Source organism: Ovis aries, chromosome 25 (assembly GCF_016772045.2).
Source record: "Ovis aries strain OAR_USU_Benz2616 breed Rambouillet chromosome 25, ARS-UI_Ramb_v3.0, whole genome shotgun sequence".
Taxonomy (NCBI): Eukaryota; Metazoa; Chordata; class Mammalia; order Artiodactyla; family Bovidae; genus Ovis; species Ovis aries.
Window position 1 is genome coordinate 26,214,175 of NC_056078.1, and position 13,536 is coordinate 26,227,710.

The 13,536-nt window shown below is 42.3% G+C and overlaps 1 protein-coding gene across 7 annotated transcripts in view; it reads left to right on the plus strand.

Annotated features, from left to right (window-relative positions):
* SGPL1 (sphingosine-1-phosphate lyase 1) overlaps nucleotides 1-13,536 on the plus strand; it is a 55,154-nt gene that overhangs the window by 28,609 nt on the left and 13,009 nt on the right. For all 7 annotated transcript variants that reach the window (XM_015104412.4, XM_012105225.5, XM_042240971.2 and 4 more), the window contains 4 exons: nucleotides 683-750; nucleotides 4,129-4,276; nucleotides 6,594-6,670; nucleotides 8,082-8,210. In XM_015104412.4, coding sequence (XP_014959898.1) covers nucleotides 683-750; nucleotides 4,129-4,276; nucleotides 6,594-6,670; nucleotides 8,082-8,210 — 422 coding nt within the window. The remainder of the gene's footprint in view (nucleotides 1-682; nucleotides 751-4,128; nucleotides 4,277-6,593; nucleotides 6,671-8,081; nucleotides 8,211-13,536) is intronic.

Consider the following 13,536-nt stretch of genomic DNA (forward strand, 5'->3'; position numbering starts at 1 on the left):
TGTTTTGAGGCAGGGGAGAGAAGTATTGGGCACCTGGAAACCTTGGGAAGGTAAGGAACTCTGCGGTACACTTGGCCCAGCAGTTCTGTCTCTGGGAACTTATCCTGCAGATATGCTCTGTTGGATGCAGTATAGCATGTGTTACAAGGCTAAGCTATTTCAGCGTGGTTTGTAACAGCAGACGTCAGAAACAACCTACGTTTCCATCAGGAAAGGGCAGGTTAAATAAACTAAGGTACGTTCATCTAATGGAATACTCTGGATGTAAGAATGCATTAGGGAGCACTGGTCTTTAAAAGACTGCTGCTGAGCAGAACAGGTCTAGTGCAGTGCTGGAGTATGCTACCCTTTGTGTAAAGGAGACAAGACAAGAACGTGTCTTCACTCTTGCTTGTATATGCAAACAGAAACTCTAGAAGGGTATCTAGAAACTAGTAGTAGTAGTATTAACCTGGGGGTAGGGTGAGGGTCTGGGGGATAGATGAGAGTGTGTGTGTTTATTTTTTTGAACCATGTTATAATACATTACTTGTTCAAAAAAATTTTTTTTTTAAGAAACTACCTTTGTCATCTAAAGGCAAGTGTGATTACAGAGGACATGCTGAATATTGAATAGTTCATAAATTATGACTATCAGGTCATAATCCTTGGGAATTTCAATAGAACCGTTTGTTTCTTTTAGGTTTATGGTCAAGGTTTAAGAAGAGATGTTTTAAGCTTATCCGGAAGATGCCTGTCATTGGTCGTCAGGTAAGCAGAGCCATTTCGCTTTTCCCTGTTGCTTCGCTCCCCCATGATCATCACACCTCTTTCTTTCTGTTTACTAAAGCTAGGAGTTCAAGGGGGATGGGTGCGTTTTGTCCCATCTCCAAGAAACATTTGACCACGTCTGGAGACATTTTTGGATATCAGAAGAGGAGGTGGGTGCTCTGGACATTGAGCGGACAGGGGCGAGGGATGCTGCTAAACATCCTCCAGTGCGCAGGGCAGGCCATGCAGCGGAGACCCATCAGACTCAGAACGCAGAAGTGCCACGAGTGAGAAGCATGATGACACTCTTTCTCTACCATATTTGACCAGAGGAGAAAGGAGATGTCTGTTTAGGAAAAATTTGAAATTAGACCACCTGACAGAAGTGACAGGAAGCTTTGGAAGAATATTTGTTGGTGGTGGTTTAGGCGCTGAGTCGTGTCCAACTCTTGCGACCCCATGGACTGTAGCCTGCCAGGCTCCTCTGTCCATGGGGATTCTCTAGGCAAGAATGCTGGAGTGGATTGCCAGTTCCTCCTCCAGGGGATCTTCCTGACCCAGGAATTGAACCCGGGTCTCTTGCATTGCAGGCAGATTCTTTACCAACTGAGCTATGAGGGAAGCGGAGCAATATTTGGCTGAACTGAATTTAGATACTTAGCAGGGATTGAGTGCTTACATGGTTCAGGGTTGGCAGGCTTTGTCTGTAGAGGGCTGGATATGAAGCATTTTAGGCGTGGCAGGCCACGCCACACCTGTCGGCCTCTCAGCTCTGTCCTTGTGGAGGGAAAGCAGCAGTAGAGCAGCGGGTGGAGGAGTGGGCCTGTGTTGCAGCAAGAATCTCCTCATAGCCACAGTCCACACTCGGCCTGTAGTTTGCTGATCCCAGGTTCAGAAACTTAGCAGAGCTGTTCTCTCGCTCTTTGTTCATATTTGTAGCGTAGTCTGTTCCCCTCACTGGCTCCTCTCTGACCTCACCCACACTCAGGATGAGACAGTCGCCTCTGCCTTCCCACGGATTCTTTATCACAGATGAAGACAAACAGGGCAGGCGCCCCACTGCGGGCTCTTGACGAAGGCACACGGCCCTCGATGGCTTCCTCTCCCCTGCCTCCCGCCCTCCCCCTCAGCTTCCCTGCAAGCTTTCTTTGATTTTTGGCTTTCAGTTCCTTTCCCCCTTTCCTGGCCAAATCAGAAAAGATGGCAGTTACTTCCAGCCTTTGACTGATGTCCCTTCAGAAGACTGTGTGAACTCTCCCAGAACTTTGTATTTTTAGGTTCATTTCCTGTGGGGAAGTGGAAGTAATAACGGCTGGAGAAGGAGAGAAATGAGGGCTTTTATTTGACCCTTAATCATATTAAGCCTAAAATCAATCTGCTGTAGTCCTTAGAGAACAAAGAGCAGGGGAGAGGAAGGATAGGGAGGACAGGCTGATGACAAGGGAGAAGAGTGTTTCCCTTATCATTTCCTGTATTCCCCCCCCCCCCCTTATTCCTTACACTTTGCTCCTCCCATTTCTAATTTTGATACAAATGAATGCTGGGGTTCCAGAACCCATTAAATTTATATGATAACAGCATTGGAAGGTATTATTCAATTGTGTTACTTAGTAAATACAGCAGCATTGGAAGGTACATAGAAAATGTATAATCAGCTTTCAACTTTCAGATGCAGATTATGAGGTGCAGAGACTAAAGTTACTTGTTTTGAGCGAGTGTGTGTGTCCCTCCTCATTCATTGAGCATCTGCTCAGCGTTAGGTACCATTCTAGGTGCTGGGGACATAGTGCAGGACCACTTGGGAGGCCATGCCCTTCCCACATGGAATCTACATTTCAGTACTAAGGAAAGACAGAAAATGAATAAGGAAGCAAATACATACGAATTTCCCTTTGAGATAAATGCTGTGAAATTAAAATGCAGTGGCGCTTCAGAGGCGAGAATTGATGAGGTGACGTGAGGAAGTGCTTGCTGTGCTTTCTGATGCGCCTCTCATGGTCAGTTTTGTCTGTTTTATTACAGTAGCATCAGCTGTGCACGGAAGCCCAGCTTCCATAGTTCTGGTTACGTTTATGCAGCACAATTCTTTATGTGAATCCAAAAAATATCTTCGTACCCATCACATACTGCTCTGGCATTGTCCAGGAGTATTCCCTGTTCTTCCTTCCAGTGCCTGCCCGATAGACTGTTGCAGACATGTTCCAAAGGAGGGGCTTTCCCTGTGGTTTTATTGAGGGCCACAGCTAAGAAGACCATCTTGGATTCTAATCATCCACTGCTAGAGATGAGACAACCTAAATGTTTTTCAATGAGGCGTCAAACTTTAACAGACATAGGGCTGAAACCATGTCACTGTAACACACACAAGTTGTAATGTGTAGCCACTCTTCCCTAAATCTGCAAACCAAGAGTCTCTCATTACAACTAGCAGTCTCTGCTGTATTCTTCCTATCTGCTCTGTTCCTCCCCTACCCCCTTACCCTAGCACTTTTCATTACCTTCATTTTCTGACGGTGATGCTTGAGAGATAAGCTTCAGGACAGGACTTACCCCCCGCCCCACCTAAGCTGGTACTGCCCAAGTCTGTTTTGTCCACTGTGTATCCCTGGCCCACTGTGTATCACTGTCGTATAGTTCAACAGATGTTTACTAGTGAAGGAATGAAAGAACATGAGGATGGGGATGGAAACGAAATAGCCATAGTTGATAAAGTATGTGGCAGAAAGGCCCGAAGCGCCTCCTAGCACTGGAGAGTGGGGCAGTGTGAGCTGTCAGCCCGAGGAGACAGGCGGCAGCCTCCCTGGCTCTTCCTGGCATGTCTGCCTTCCTCTTCTGTGTGGGATTCTTGTAAGGCCTCCAGTTCCTGGTGGGTTCTGGGCGTGCCTGGTGAAGGAGCCCCTCACTGGCTCGAGCACCAGAATCTGTTTTACTGCTGCTTGGCCTGTTTCCCGGCTGCTGTTCATGGTTCTGCCTTGGTTTCTTCGGTGCATACATTGTAGCTGCTGCCGAGGCCCGAACAAGGTCTGACTTTTGCCCACAGAGAAGTGCTGACTTCAGCAAATGCAGACCAGGCAAAGCATTGGTGATAGCACCCTGACAGAGGAAAGGGGCGGGGCGGGGTGGGGCACCGGGTGTATCTTTGACCTTTAGAGAGAGAGCTGACTTTTCAGACTTCTAAGAGACTGTTGCCCAGGTGAGATAACAGCTGAAGGGGTCAAAATGTCAACGTACCTCTTTAAGAAAAAGTACCGTCCTTGTTCTCAAGCACTTGTGCAGTGCCCAGCATCAAGCGGTTGGTTTGGTGATGTAACTGGTTCTTCACTGTCAATACTGTATTCTCCTGTCTCCCTGTTAACTTTATCTTCCTTACCTTTGGAGATCCAAGATAAGTTGAACAAGACCAAGGAAGATATTAGCAAGAACATGTCATTCCTGAAAGTGGACCAAGATTACGTGAAAGCCCTGCCCCCTCAAGGTCTGAGCCCGGCTGCAGTCCTAGAGAAGCTCAAAGAATACAGCTCTAAGGGTACGGTTCTCAGCAAATGCACGCTGCCCACTTCTTTAATGTGGCTGGTCACTCGCTCACTATTGGATGTTTATAGAGATTAAGTGGAGTTCATCCCTGGTGCTTCTGTGTTCAGGAGGGCCCACCGCCTGTCTCAAAGGCTGAATTTCATCTTTTAAAAACTATATTTAGATTCATTCTTCACCTATAAAGCAAGCAGATCTCAGAGAAGATAGAACTTGGTTCCACTTCTTTTCTAAGCCTGAATAAAATAGATTTGTTTTTTGGAAAGACAAAATGTGATAAGACTGAAATAGAGATTCATTTTAGAAATTATGGAATCTGTATAGAGGCACAGAAGAAATAAGAAGTCAGTATAATTTCATCCTCAAAAGACAAACACAGATGATATATATATCTATATATCTATATCTCAAAATGTTAATGGTATTTTGTGTAATAAGCCCACGCGTGTACATGTATGCATGTAGGAAGGATAAATGCACTTAGCAGCCTAGTGTTAAGAGTATAGCCCAGGGACTCAACCTTGACTCACATCTAGTTCAGCCACTTAACAGGATGGCCTCAGGTGAGTTACTTCACTTCTCTATGCCTCTGTATCTATCTCTCTACAATGAGGATAGTAATTGTAATACTTACCTGAAAGGATAATTGTAGAGATTAAATGAGGTCATACATATAAGCATATAACACCTGGTTTATAATAGGTACTCAATAAATTTCAATAAATGTTAACTATTATTAATGCAAACATGTTTGTTACAAATTAGGATTATATTACAAATAAGTTAAACATAGGCTTTTTCATTTGGCATAATTTTAGATTTATAGAAAGTTTGCAAAGATATACAGAGATTTCCCACAAACCTCTCACTCAGCTTCTCCTGATGTTAACATCTAAAATAAGCTTGGTACATGTGTCAAAACTAAAAAAATTAACATTGGTACAGTGCTGTTACCTAAACCACAGATTCAATTCCTGTTTCACCAGGGTTATCTATAATGTCTTTTCTCCTGTTCCAGGATCCAGGGTACCATACTGTATTTTAAAAGTTCTAATTGACATGTGTTGAATTTTTAATGATATTTTTGATTAGATGATACAAAACTAGATACAGTCCAGGAATTATACAGGATATAAAACAGGGATTAGCATTCTGAGACCTGTAGATGAAAGATCTCTACATATGAGTGCTGGGTTGGCTGCCTCATATCTCCCTCCCTTCCATTTCTAAGTCGCTGTCCATTCCCATTACTCTGCAGCTCCAGTAAAAGAGCAGGGAATGAAAGCACACGCCCTACTTTTGAAATGCAGGTGACCTCTGGTCTGAAGACGTGCCTGTCACAGACCAGTCCCTCTGAGGACAAAGTCAGCTTGGCCACAAGCCAGAGCTGGCCGGTCACGTGAGGATGAGGGCTTGTCTGGATAGTCACTGCTCCGTCTCTGCTCTCCCTGGAGCTGCAGACCTTGGCTCTGTTAGAGCGATGGCAGCAGTCTTCAGTTTGAGTGATCCTATAGTTCTCACTGCTCACTTTCAGTAGGGTGCAGGCATGTTAAAGGACCCGAGACCCCCACACGAGTGGATTTGTTGGCATTGTGGAGCGTCTGGGGGAGCACCTCAGAGAAGAGTGGGAGGCCGGGCCTCACATCCTGGTCAGGAACCTTTCCTCGGATCCTTCTCCCAGTGCTAGCTGTGTTGCTGACGCTGAGTGCTGCGGCAGATGTTGCTGGAAGCAGGTGGCTGACTCTGTACGGGTTTCCAGGCTTGTCTGAGGGTGATGCTTATGGCTCACATCTTACCATGGTTTGTCCAGTCAGAGATTCAGTTCCCTGACTCCAGCTCTGGTGATCCTGTGCTGAGATTTTGCACTTTGCCTTACTCTTTTCTGCTAACTCTGCTCATAGCAGTTTCCACACTTCCTTTGACTGGCTAGAAAGGGAGAGAAGGTGGAAGCCCCTGCAGAAAAAGGTCACGAGGAGCCATACAGGGAACAGAAAGCGAGTGTAGATAGAGGAAGTGGTTCTGCTGGTAGAGGCCAGTTGGGGATGATGACGTTACTAGTGGACTCTCTTTATTGTACCTAGATGCTGTTGCTACCTTTTTCACACTGTTGTTGATGGTAGTGGTTGACCTTTCATCTTTATTTTGCTGTGACAGTCTTTACTGAAGCTCTTTTTCTTGATTTAACATAAGGATGCCTTGGAGTTTCCGCTCCAACTCTTGTACGCAGAGGAGTTTCTCCCTGTTTCTTCTTTAGAATCTGTCTCCCCAGAGGCTCCTGCTTACTGATCCAGTGGTCTGCCCTTTCTCTGCAGATGTCTTGTGGCAAGAGGGGAAAGCCTCCGGAGCAGTGTACAGTGGGGAAAAGGAGCTCACCGACCTCCTCGTGAAGGTGAGCAAGTGCCCAGTCCTCGGAAGGAGTGTGCGGCTCTGCTGGTTTAGATGATCACATCTTTTTCTCTTTATTCTTGTAATTTTAAAAAAATTACTTAAGGAAAGTTTATTGTTAAAACTGAACAGGTTCAATGTCTCTTACCCAACATAGACAAATATGCATAACATTGTCCAAGACCTCTTCAGTCTGTAAAAAAGTAAAATGTAACTTATGTCTCCAGGCTTAATAGACACCTTGTGTAGAAAGCGGATTGCTAGGGAAGGTAGTCCATCATTTGCGATTATTAATGATAAGATATATTTTGTTGGATCAGAAGAGATAAGGGATGGAAACTTGGTCATGGTTTCCTGTACCCCTTGAGTCTCAAATCAGAGGATCTGAGAATGAGCAGTGGTCTCAGTTATAATTCATATAATTGTCATACTTTTTTGTTGACTTTAGAATTGCTTTAGCTTCTTCCATTTCTAATCAGATTTATTTTTTAAATCTCACTTTGTCATACAAAATTGGCATTGGACTGTTGCTTTCTAAGGATTTTGTGTTTGATTATTAGAACTATGAAACTGTGCATACCTTACTACATACTACATGTTTTGCTCAGCTGTATTTTGACATAATACCCTGACCTTACTTTTGTGCTTAACAATCTTTCAGTGACTTCCCATTGTCTACAGGACAAATCCTAAGCTGCTTATGCAACCAAAAATACCAGTCCCTTCATGAGCCAGATCCCACCTATTTTTTTCAACCATTCTTGTTATTTTCCCACATGAACACTGACTCCTGCCTTTTCTGTTTACTGAGTACCTTGCTTCTTTGTTGTTTTCCTTTCCCTCGTTCTTGGTACCTGTTCTTAATGATGAATTCTTATTCACGGCTCAAGGTTCCACTCAATAGACACCACCAGACCACTCAGAATGTTCGCGACTCCTCTTTGAGGCCCCTTGCCTTCATGCACATATACAAATCTGGTATCACACTGAAAATAGTTATGCCACACACTCTGCTAAGTGTTTCGCGTGTGTTTGCTTCGTGTGTGTTATCTTGCTTATGGCTAGAACCCCATCAGCCGTGTACTGTGATTATCCTCTTTAACATATGGGGAACAGCCTCAGTGAGGTTATTTACCTAAGATTACACAGCTAGCCGTGACAGATAAAGCTAAGATTTCAAACTGGGTCTGTTGGGTGTTTTAGTCAGTGCTTTTAACCACATTTATTCTTCCTCTGTTACCACTGGGTCAAGATAATTTTTATGCCTGTCTCCTCCACTACAGCATTTTGATCTTCTTTAGACTGGAGGCCATATCTTACCATTTTCCCAGTTCCTATGGTATCCAACATAGTTTGTCTGATTCTTTTTCCTGTATGATGTAAGCGTCTCCACATGTGCTTGCATTTCTCCATAGGCTTATGGAGATTTTGCATGGAGTAATCCACTGCATCCAGATATCTTCCCCGGACTCCGGAAGATAGAGGCAGAGATTGTGAGGATGGCTTGTTCCCTATTCAATGGGGGACCAGATTCCTGTGGATGTGTAAGTATGTGCAAATGACATTCTATAATATGACTTGTTTTTTTTTAGCATAAAGTAGAAGGTTATTAAAAACATACTGTTACACAAGTAATACATGATTATTGTAGGAAGATCGAGCTGAACAGAAATTTTTAAAGATTACTTGCAATTTTGTAATTAGTGTCTTATCAGTATTTTAGTAAATATCTTCTAGATTTTTTTTCTCTTCAGTCTTTTATTTTGAAAATCTTTAAACTTATATTGTCAGGATAGTTCTCCTATCTCTTCTCTTTTTCTCTCCCTCCCTTTCTTTCTTCCACCCACGTACCTAACCACTTTGTTGTTGTTGTTCAGACGCTTAGTCATGTCTGACTCTTTGTGACCCCATGGACTGCAGCACACCAGGCTTCCCTGTCCTTCACCAACTCCCAGAGCTTGCTCAAACTCGTGTCTGTTGAGTCGGTGATGCCATCCAACCATCTCATCTCCTATTGTCCCCTTCTCCTCTTGCCCTCAATTTTTCCCATCATAAGGGTCTTTTCCAATGAGTCAGCTCTTTGCATCAGGTGGCCAAAGTATTGGAGCTTCAGCATCAGTCCGTCCAATGAATATTCAGGGTTGATTTCCTTTGGGGTTGATTGGTTGGATCTCCTTGCTGTATAATTTTGTCAAAGCATCTCATCGTTTTTTGATATACTTGCTTTGCTTGAGCTGGATATTGTTTTGCCATAAATCAAATCTTAGTTGGTTTAGGATTAAAGAAAGAGTCATTATGTTTAAAGATATACATGAGGATTTCTTCTCTCAACTGTTCTTTCTAGTAGATGTTTGTTAGTTTTCGTAAACTGTGATTGATGAACTTCTATTGAGATTTGTTACTATAGACTGGTATTGCCTTCTCTAGAAAAAACTAAATTTCAGCTTATGCAAGATAGAGTTAACCCAGGGTACTGTAATGGTAACCTCTAGGTGTGATCCTGTCATACTTCTCTAATCATCATGAAGTCTGCAAATTAAATTACTGAAGGGCCCATCCCAAGACAAGAACATTTTATAGTTACTTTTTTCTCCCCCAATAAGCAGCATTGGGTTTTACTTCTAAGCTGGCACCATGAAAAGTCAACATGTTCAAATATTCAGTAGCTAACAAAATGAGTGTCTGGTATTCCAGACACTCATTAAAAAAAGAAAAAAAAGATTCTAAAACTGTTAAAATCTGAATCAACCCTAATCTAGCAGTGGGTTCCCTTATGGCATTTAATGAATGGGGTGATACAGATGCCGATATTCTTACAGTACCTGGGTATTCTGTGCCATTAGACTCTTAATGAACTTTTAAGAGAGTATGGGTTAAACAACCACAAAACCAACTTGTGGTTTGTCTAGTAAAGTGGAAAATACCCATATGTTATGACCCTGAAACTCCACTTCTTGGGATATATTCTAGGAAAGCTAGTACATGTGTATATCAGGGTAGATGTATATTCATAGCGACATTGTTCATGATAGTTAAATACTGGAAATAATTCAAATTATCTGTCAGTGGTGGGGTTGATAAATTGTAGGAGACTGTGTATGCTTCAAGCTACTGTAGCTGTCACTCAGATTGACGCTCAGATTGCTCCTGTTTTTGCCAGTGAGAGCTTCTTAATTTTGACTCCAGTGTCTTTTTGCATGACTCAAAGTAGTTTTCGAAAGCTTCCTTTCTTCCCCTCCCCTGCTTTTTTTTTTTTTTTTTTGGAGAAAATATTTTTATTTAGTGAAAATATCTTTTACATTTCCTGCTTCAGATCCAGAATCAGCTCTAGTTCAAGTTGATTTATAACCATGTAAAATATTTTCATGGTTCCTAAAAGTAAAATTTATAGAACAAAGAAAGACAGTTAACCAGAATAAAACCCAGAGAAACGAATAGAAAGTGAAGAGACATGAAAGATAGAGTGAGAAGGGCTAGCACACCTCTAGTTCATATTTAAAAGCAGTCCCCCGAAATAGATAACCTGTAAAGGTGTAACTATTAGAACAACTGATGTTCTCAATAGCAACGATGGCTGGGGCAGTTGCTGGTAAAAGGCAGATGGGCTGTGAGTTAAGAAATGTTGGAGCTGGGTGATACATGCAGGGGTGTTACTAATTCCCTCTTTAACTGTGTGTATTCTTCTCGTTAGTTCTTCCATTGGGTTTCTAATTTCATTTACTGTGTTTTTCATTCTTGAGAATTCTGTTTGTTTGTTTTTTTTTAGTTTGTTTGGTTGTTCTTTGTAGTCCCTTTCCTTGGCTTATGTTTTGTTTATTTAAATATATTGCATATAATTATTTTATATTCTACATCTGATAATTCCATGAGCCTTACTTTTATGTTTCTGTTCTGGTTTTACCTGTGTTGTTTGTATCCTTATACCTTTGATCTTTTTTTTTTTTTCCCTATGAGTTAGGGTTTTCCTGGAAACTTAACTTTTCTAGTTTTACTTACGTTGTTTGTATCCTTATATCTTTGATCTTTTTTTTTTCCCCTATGAGTTAGGGTTTTCCTGGAAACTTAACTTGATGGTTGAAGTAAAGTTGAGATTTGTATTTACTTCTGCCATTTACTGGGGAATGGCTGGGAAGTACTGCCACGTCGGAGCCAGTGTAAGTCCGATTTCCAGCCCTTAGTTTTGTACTGTGAAAGTAGTCTGAACTCAGACCACACACTCAAATAAAAGCTGTTTCAGCGTACATTCTTGAGAGATCCTTATTTTTCTTTGCCCTGAGTATCTGGGTTGAGAAAAGCAGTTTTTATGGCTATCCTCCTCTGTGCCAGCAGGGTTTATTTCTCTCACTGCTAAGAGTGTGGGTGAAATCAGTGTTTTCAGCCATACCCTCTTAGATGCCTTACCTTGAACAGGCCCTAAATTTGTTTCCTATTTATTTGTCAAAGTGAAAGTTTGAAGTCTGATCTAGGAGTAGGCAGTAACCTTCAGAGTTGCAACCAGCTCTGACACTTAGCTTAGATGACTCTTGATCACACAGTTCTTGATCCAGTGTGTTCCTTTTTGTTAGCTCAGCTGTGGATGGATGTAAACATACTTGTTAATGTTTTAGCAGGCTTTTTTAGCTGTTTCATATAGGAGGGTGGCCCAAGATGTATAATGTATATTGCTGGAAACAGAAGTTCCATGATTATTTTTTTCTACATGGGAGACCTTTGCATACTTGAAAGCCTCTTTCCCCTCAATCCTCTCTTCACCATGGTTTTCCTAGGATACTCAGTTTTCTAAGTGAATACGATCTCACAGATTTCCACCCGTGCCCAGCCTTCCTCTCAGTGCTTTTTGGCTATGTATGACTAGCACATGGACACAGTTCTCCAGAGCACTGAGTTTTCAGTCTCTGCCTTCTCTGGATTCACTAAATTGACCTTAAACCTTTCCTATACTCAGTATAGTGGTTCTCAGCTTCTCAGCAGTGTTTAGGATGTTCCTTGCTGTTCCTAATGTATATAGTAATTCTGCAGTCATGCTTTTTGATACTTTGTGGGGTTTTTTTAGGTCTGTAGTCTCATCATTTCAGTGTCCACTCTTTGAGCTCTTGTTTTCTTGAATTCCTGTTCTTATTATTTTGTTCTACAGTGAGACACAGGAGGAATTTCCTTCTGTTCCTTAGGTTGTTACCTTCTGAGTTGGCCTTTATTTTGCAGGCTACCTTCTTTTTCTTCTCTGTGTTTGCATAGTTACCATGCCATCTTCTTTCATCTTGGCTCGTGTTTCTGTGACTGTCTCTAGACATTCCGTTTGTTCTGATGCGTGGCAGGTCTGGTCTTGTCTGAGAGGCAAGGCTTGGGTAAAGCTTTGTTCCACCTATATTAGAATATCTTGGCCTCTTCTGCAACTTCATTCAAAGTCACCTACCAGAGTTCACTCTGCCTAGCTGGAAGAGAATAATACTCTTTGGGCTTTGAGTATTTCTTTAGCTCATCCTATATCCCTGGAGGCTTCATTTTAAAGAGCAAGTCCTGGTGTTCCCCCTTCCTGGGCTGCTTGTTTCTCCCCAGCTGCCATGTCTCTCTTACCCACTCATCAGACAGTAAGGAAACCCCCTTCACTTGGGGAATATTAATGACAATTCTCAGCATTTTGCTGTTTTACCAGGACAATTTCCACAGTTTGGAGGAGGGATTGGGAACTATGTTTCACTCTTTGCCATGATTCAGGAACTTGTTTTGTTTTCTCATTGCCAGTATTTGAAGTTTATCGTGTTAGGTTATCTCCTTGTTTGGTTGTTGTTATTGCAGGGTTTTACTGCTTTTTTCCTTCATTCTTGCATATACTGAGGGGAGAAAATCTGTGAAGTGGTTTCAGTCTTCCACCTTAATACCAAAGTCCAACTCATGTTTTCTTGCATTGTTTCCATGCCTCTCCAGTTAGGACCTTTTTTTAGCACTGTGTCAGGGGTCAGGAGGAGACCAGATAGAATCTCAGCTCCCCAGCCTCTTCAGGCACTTAGACTGTTATAAGAGAACTAATTACCTCTGGGATTATGTGAGTTTCTCTGGTTCTCTCTTAAGTCTCTGCCTTTCTGTGTCTCTGTCTTTCTTGATGATCTCCTTTTGGTGAGGAAAGTTCAGAGGTAGGAAACAAGAAGACAAAGCCAGCTAACTGGGCAGTCTGGAACCTGTTCCCAACTGAGGTCTTAAGCTCTTCTCATTCTTTATTCTTCACCGGACACCGTCTTTCCTTTTTGTAGCTTCATTTGCCTCAGTTAGAATGAGTGAGAGGTGACTTTATTTACTGAAAGAAATTTGGTTGCTGCAGTAAAGGCTTGGCTTGTACAAATGCCATCGGGTCCAAAGAGTATCTAAAAGAAAAATTTCCCAGTAGGTCCTGTTCTGCCCTTGTTTTCTGACATAGCATATACAGGGTGAGAGTTTTTGAAAGTGTTGAAAGATGTTGACTAATGTGTCCAGTAGTTACTGAGGCTTCTGTCTTCTTACTTTAGAATTAGATTTCCATTTTGGGGTGGTACAGGGGACAGGGGGTAGAGGAAATAGAGTAGCAGCAAAATTTGAACACAAAATTTGGGGTCAGAAATTAAAATCAGAAGCAGAATTTAGGTGTTCCTGCTTTTACAGTCCAAAGTACACCATTGTTTGCCTAACAGATGATACTGATTGGATTTGTTACTGGAGTGAAAATAGGACATGTGAAGTGAGTGACTAGGGGTTTGGAAATATTTCTGCTTAGGTCATTGCTGAACTGCAGTGAGAGAACAGAGCACTGAGAACTTGGTGCTTTCCTGACTTCCCTCGCCGCTGTCTTGGTTCCTCATGTGGTGTTCTGAGGTTTTATGCTGGACCCCAGGACACGCT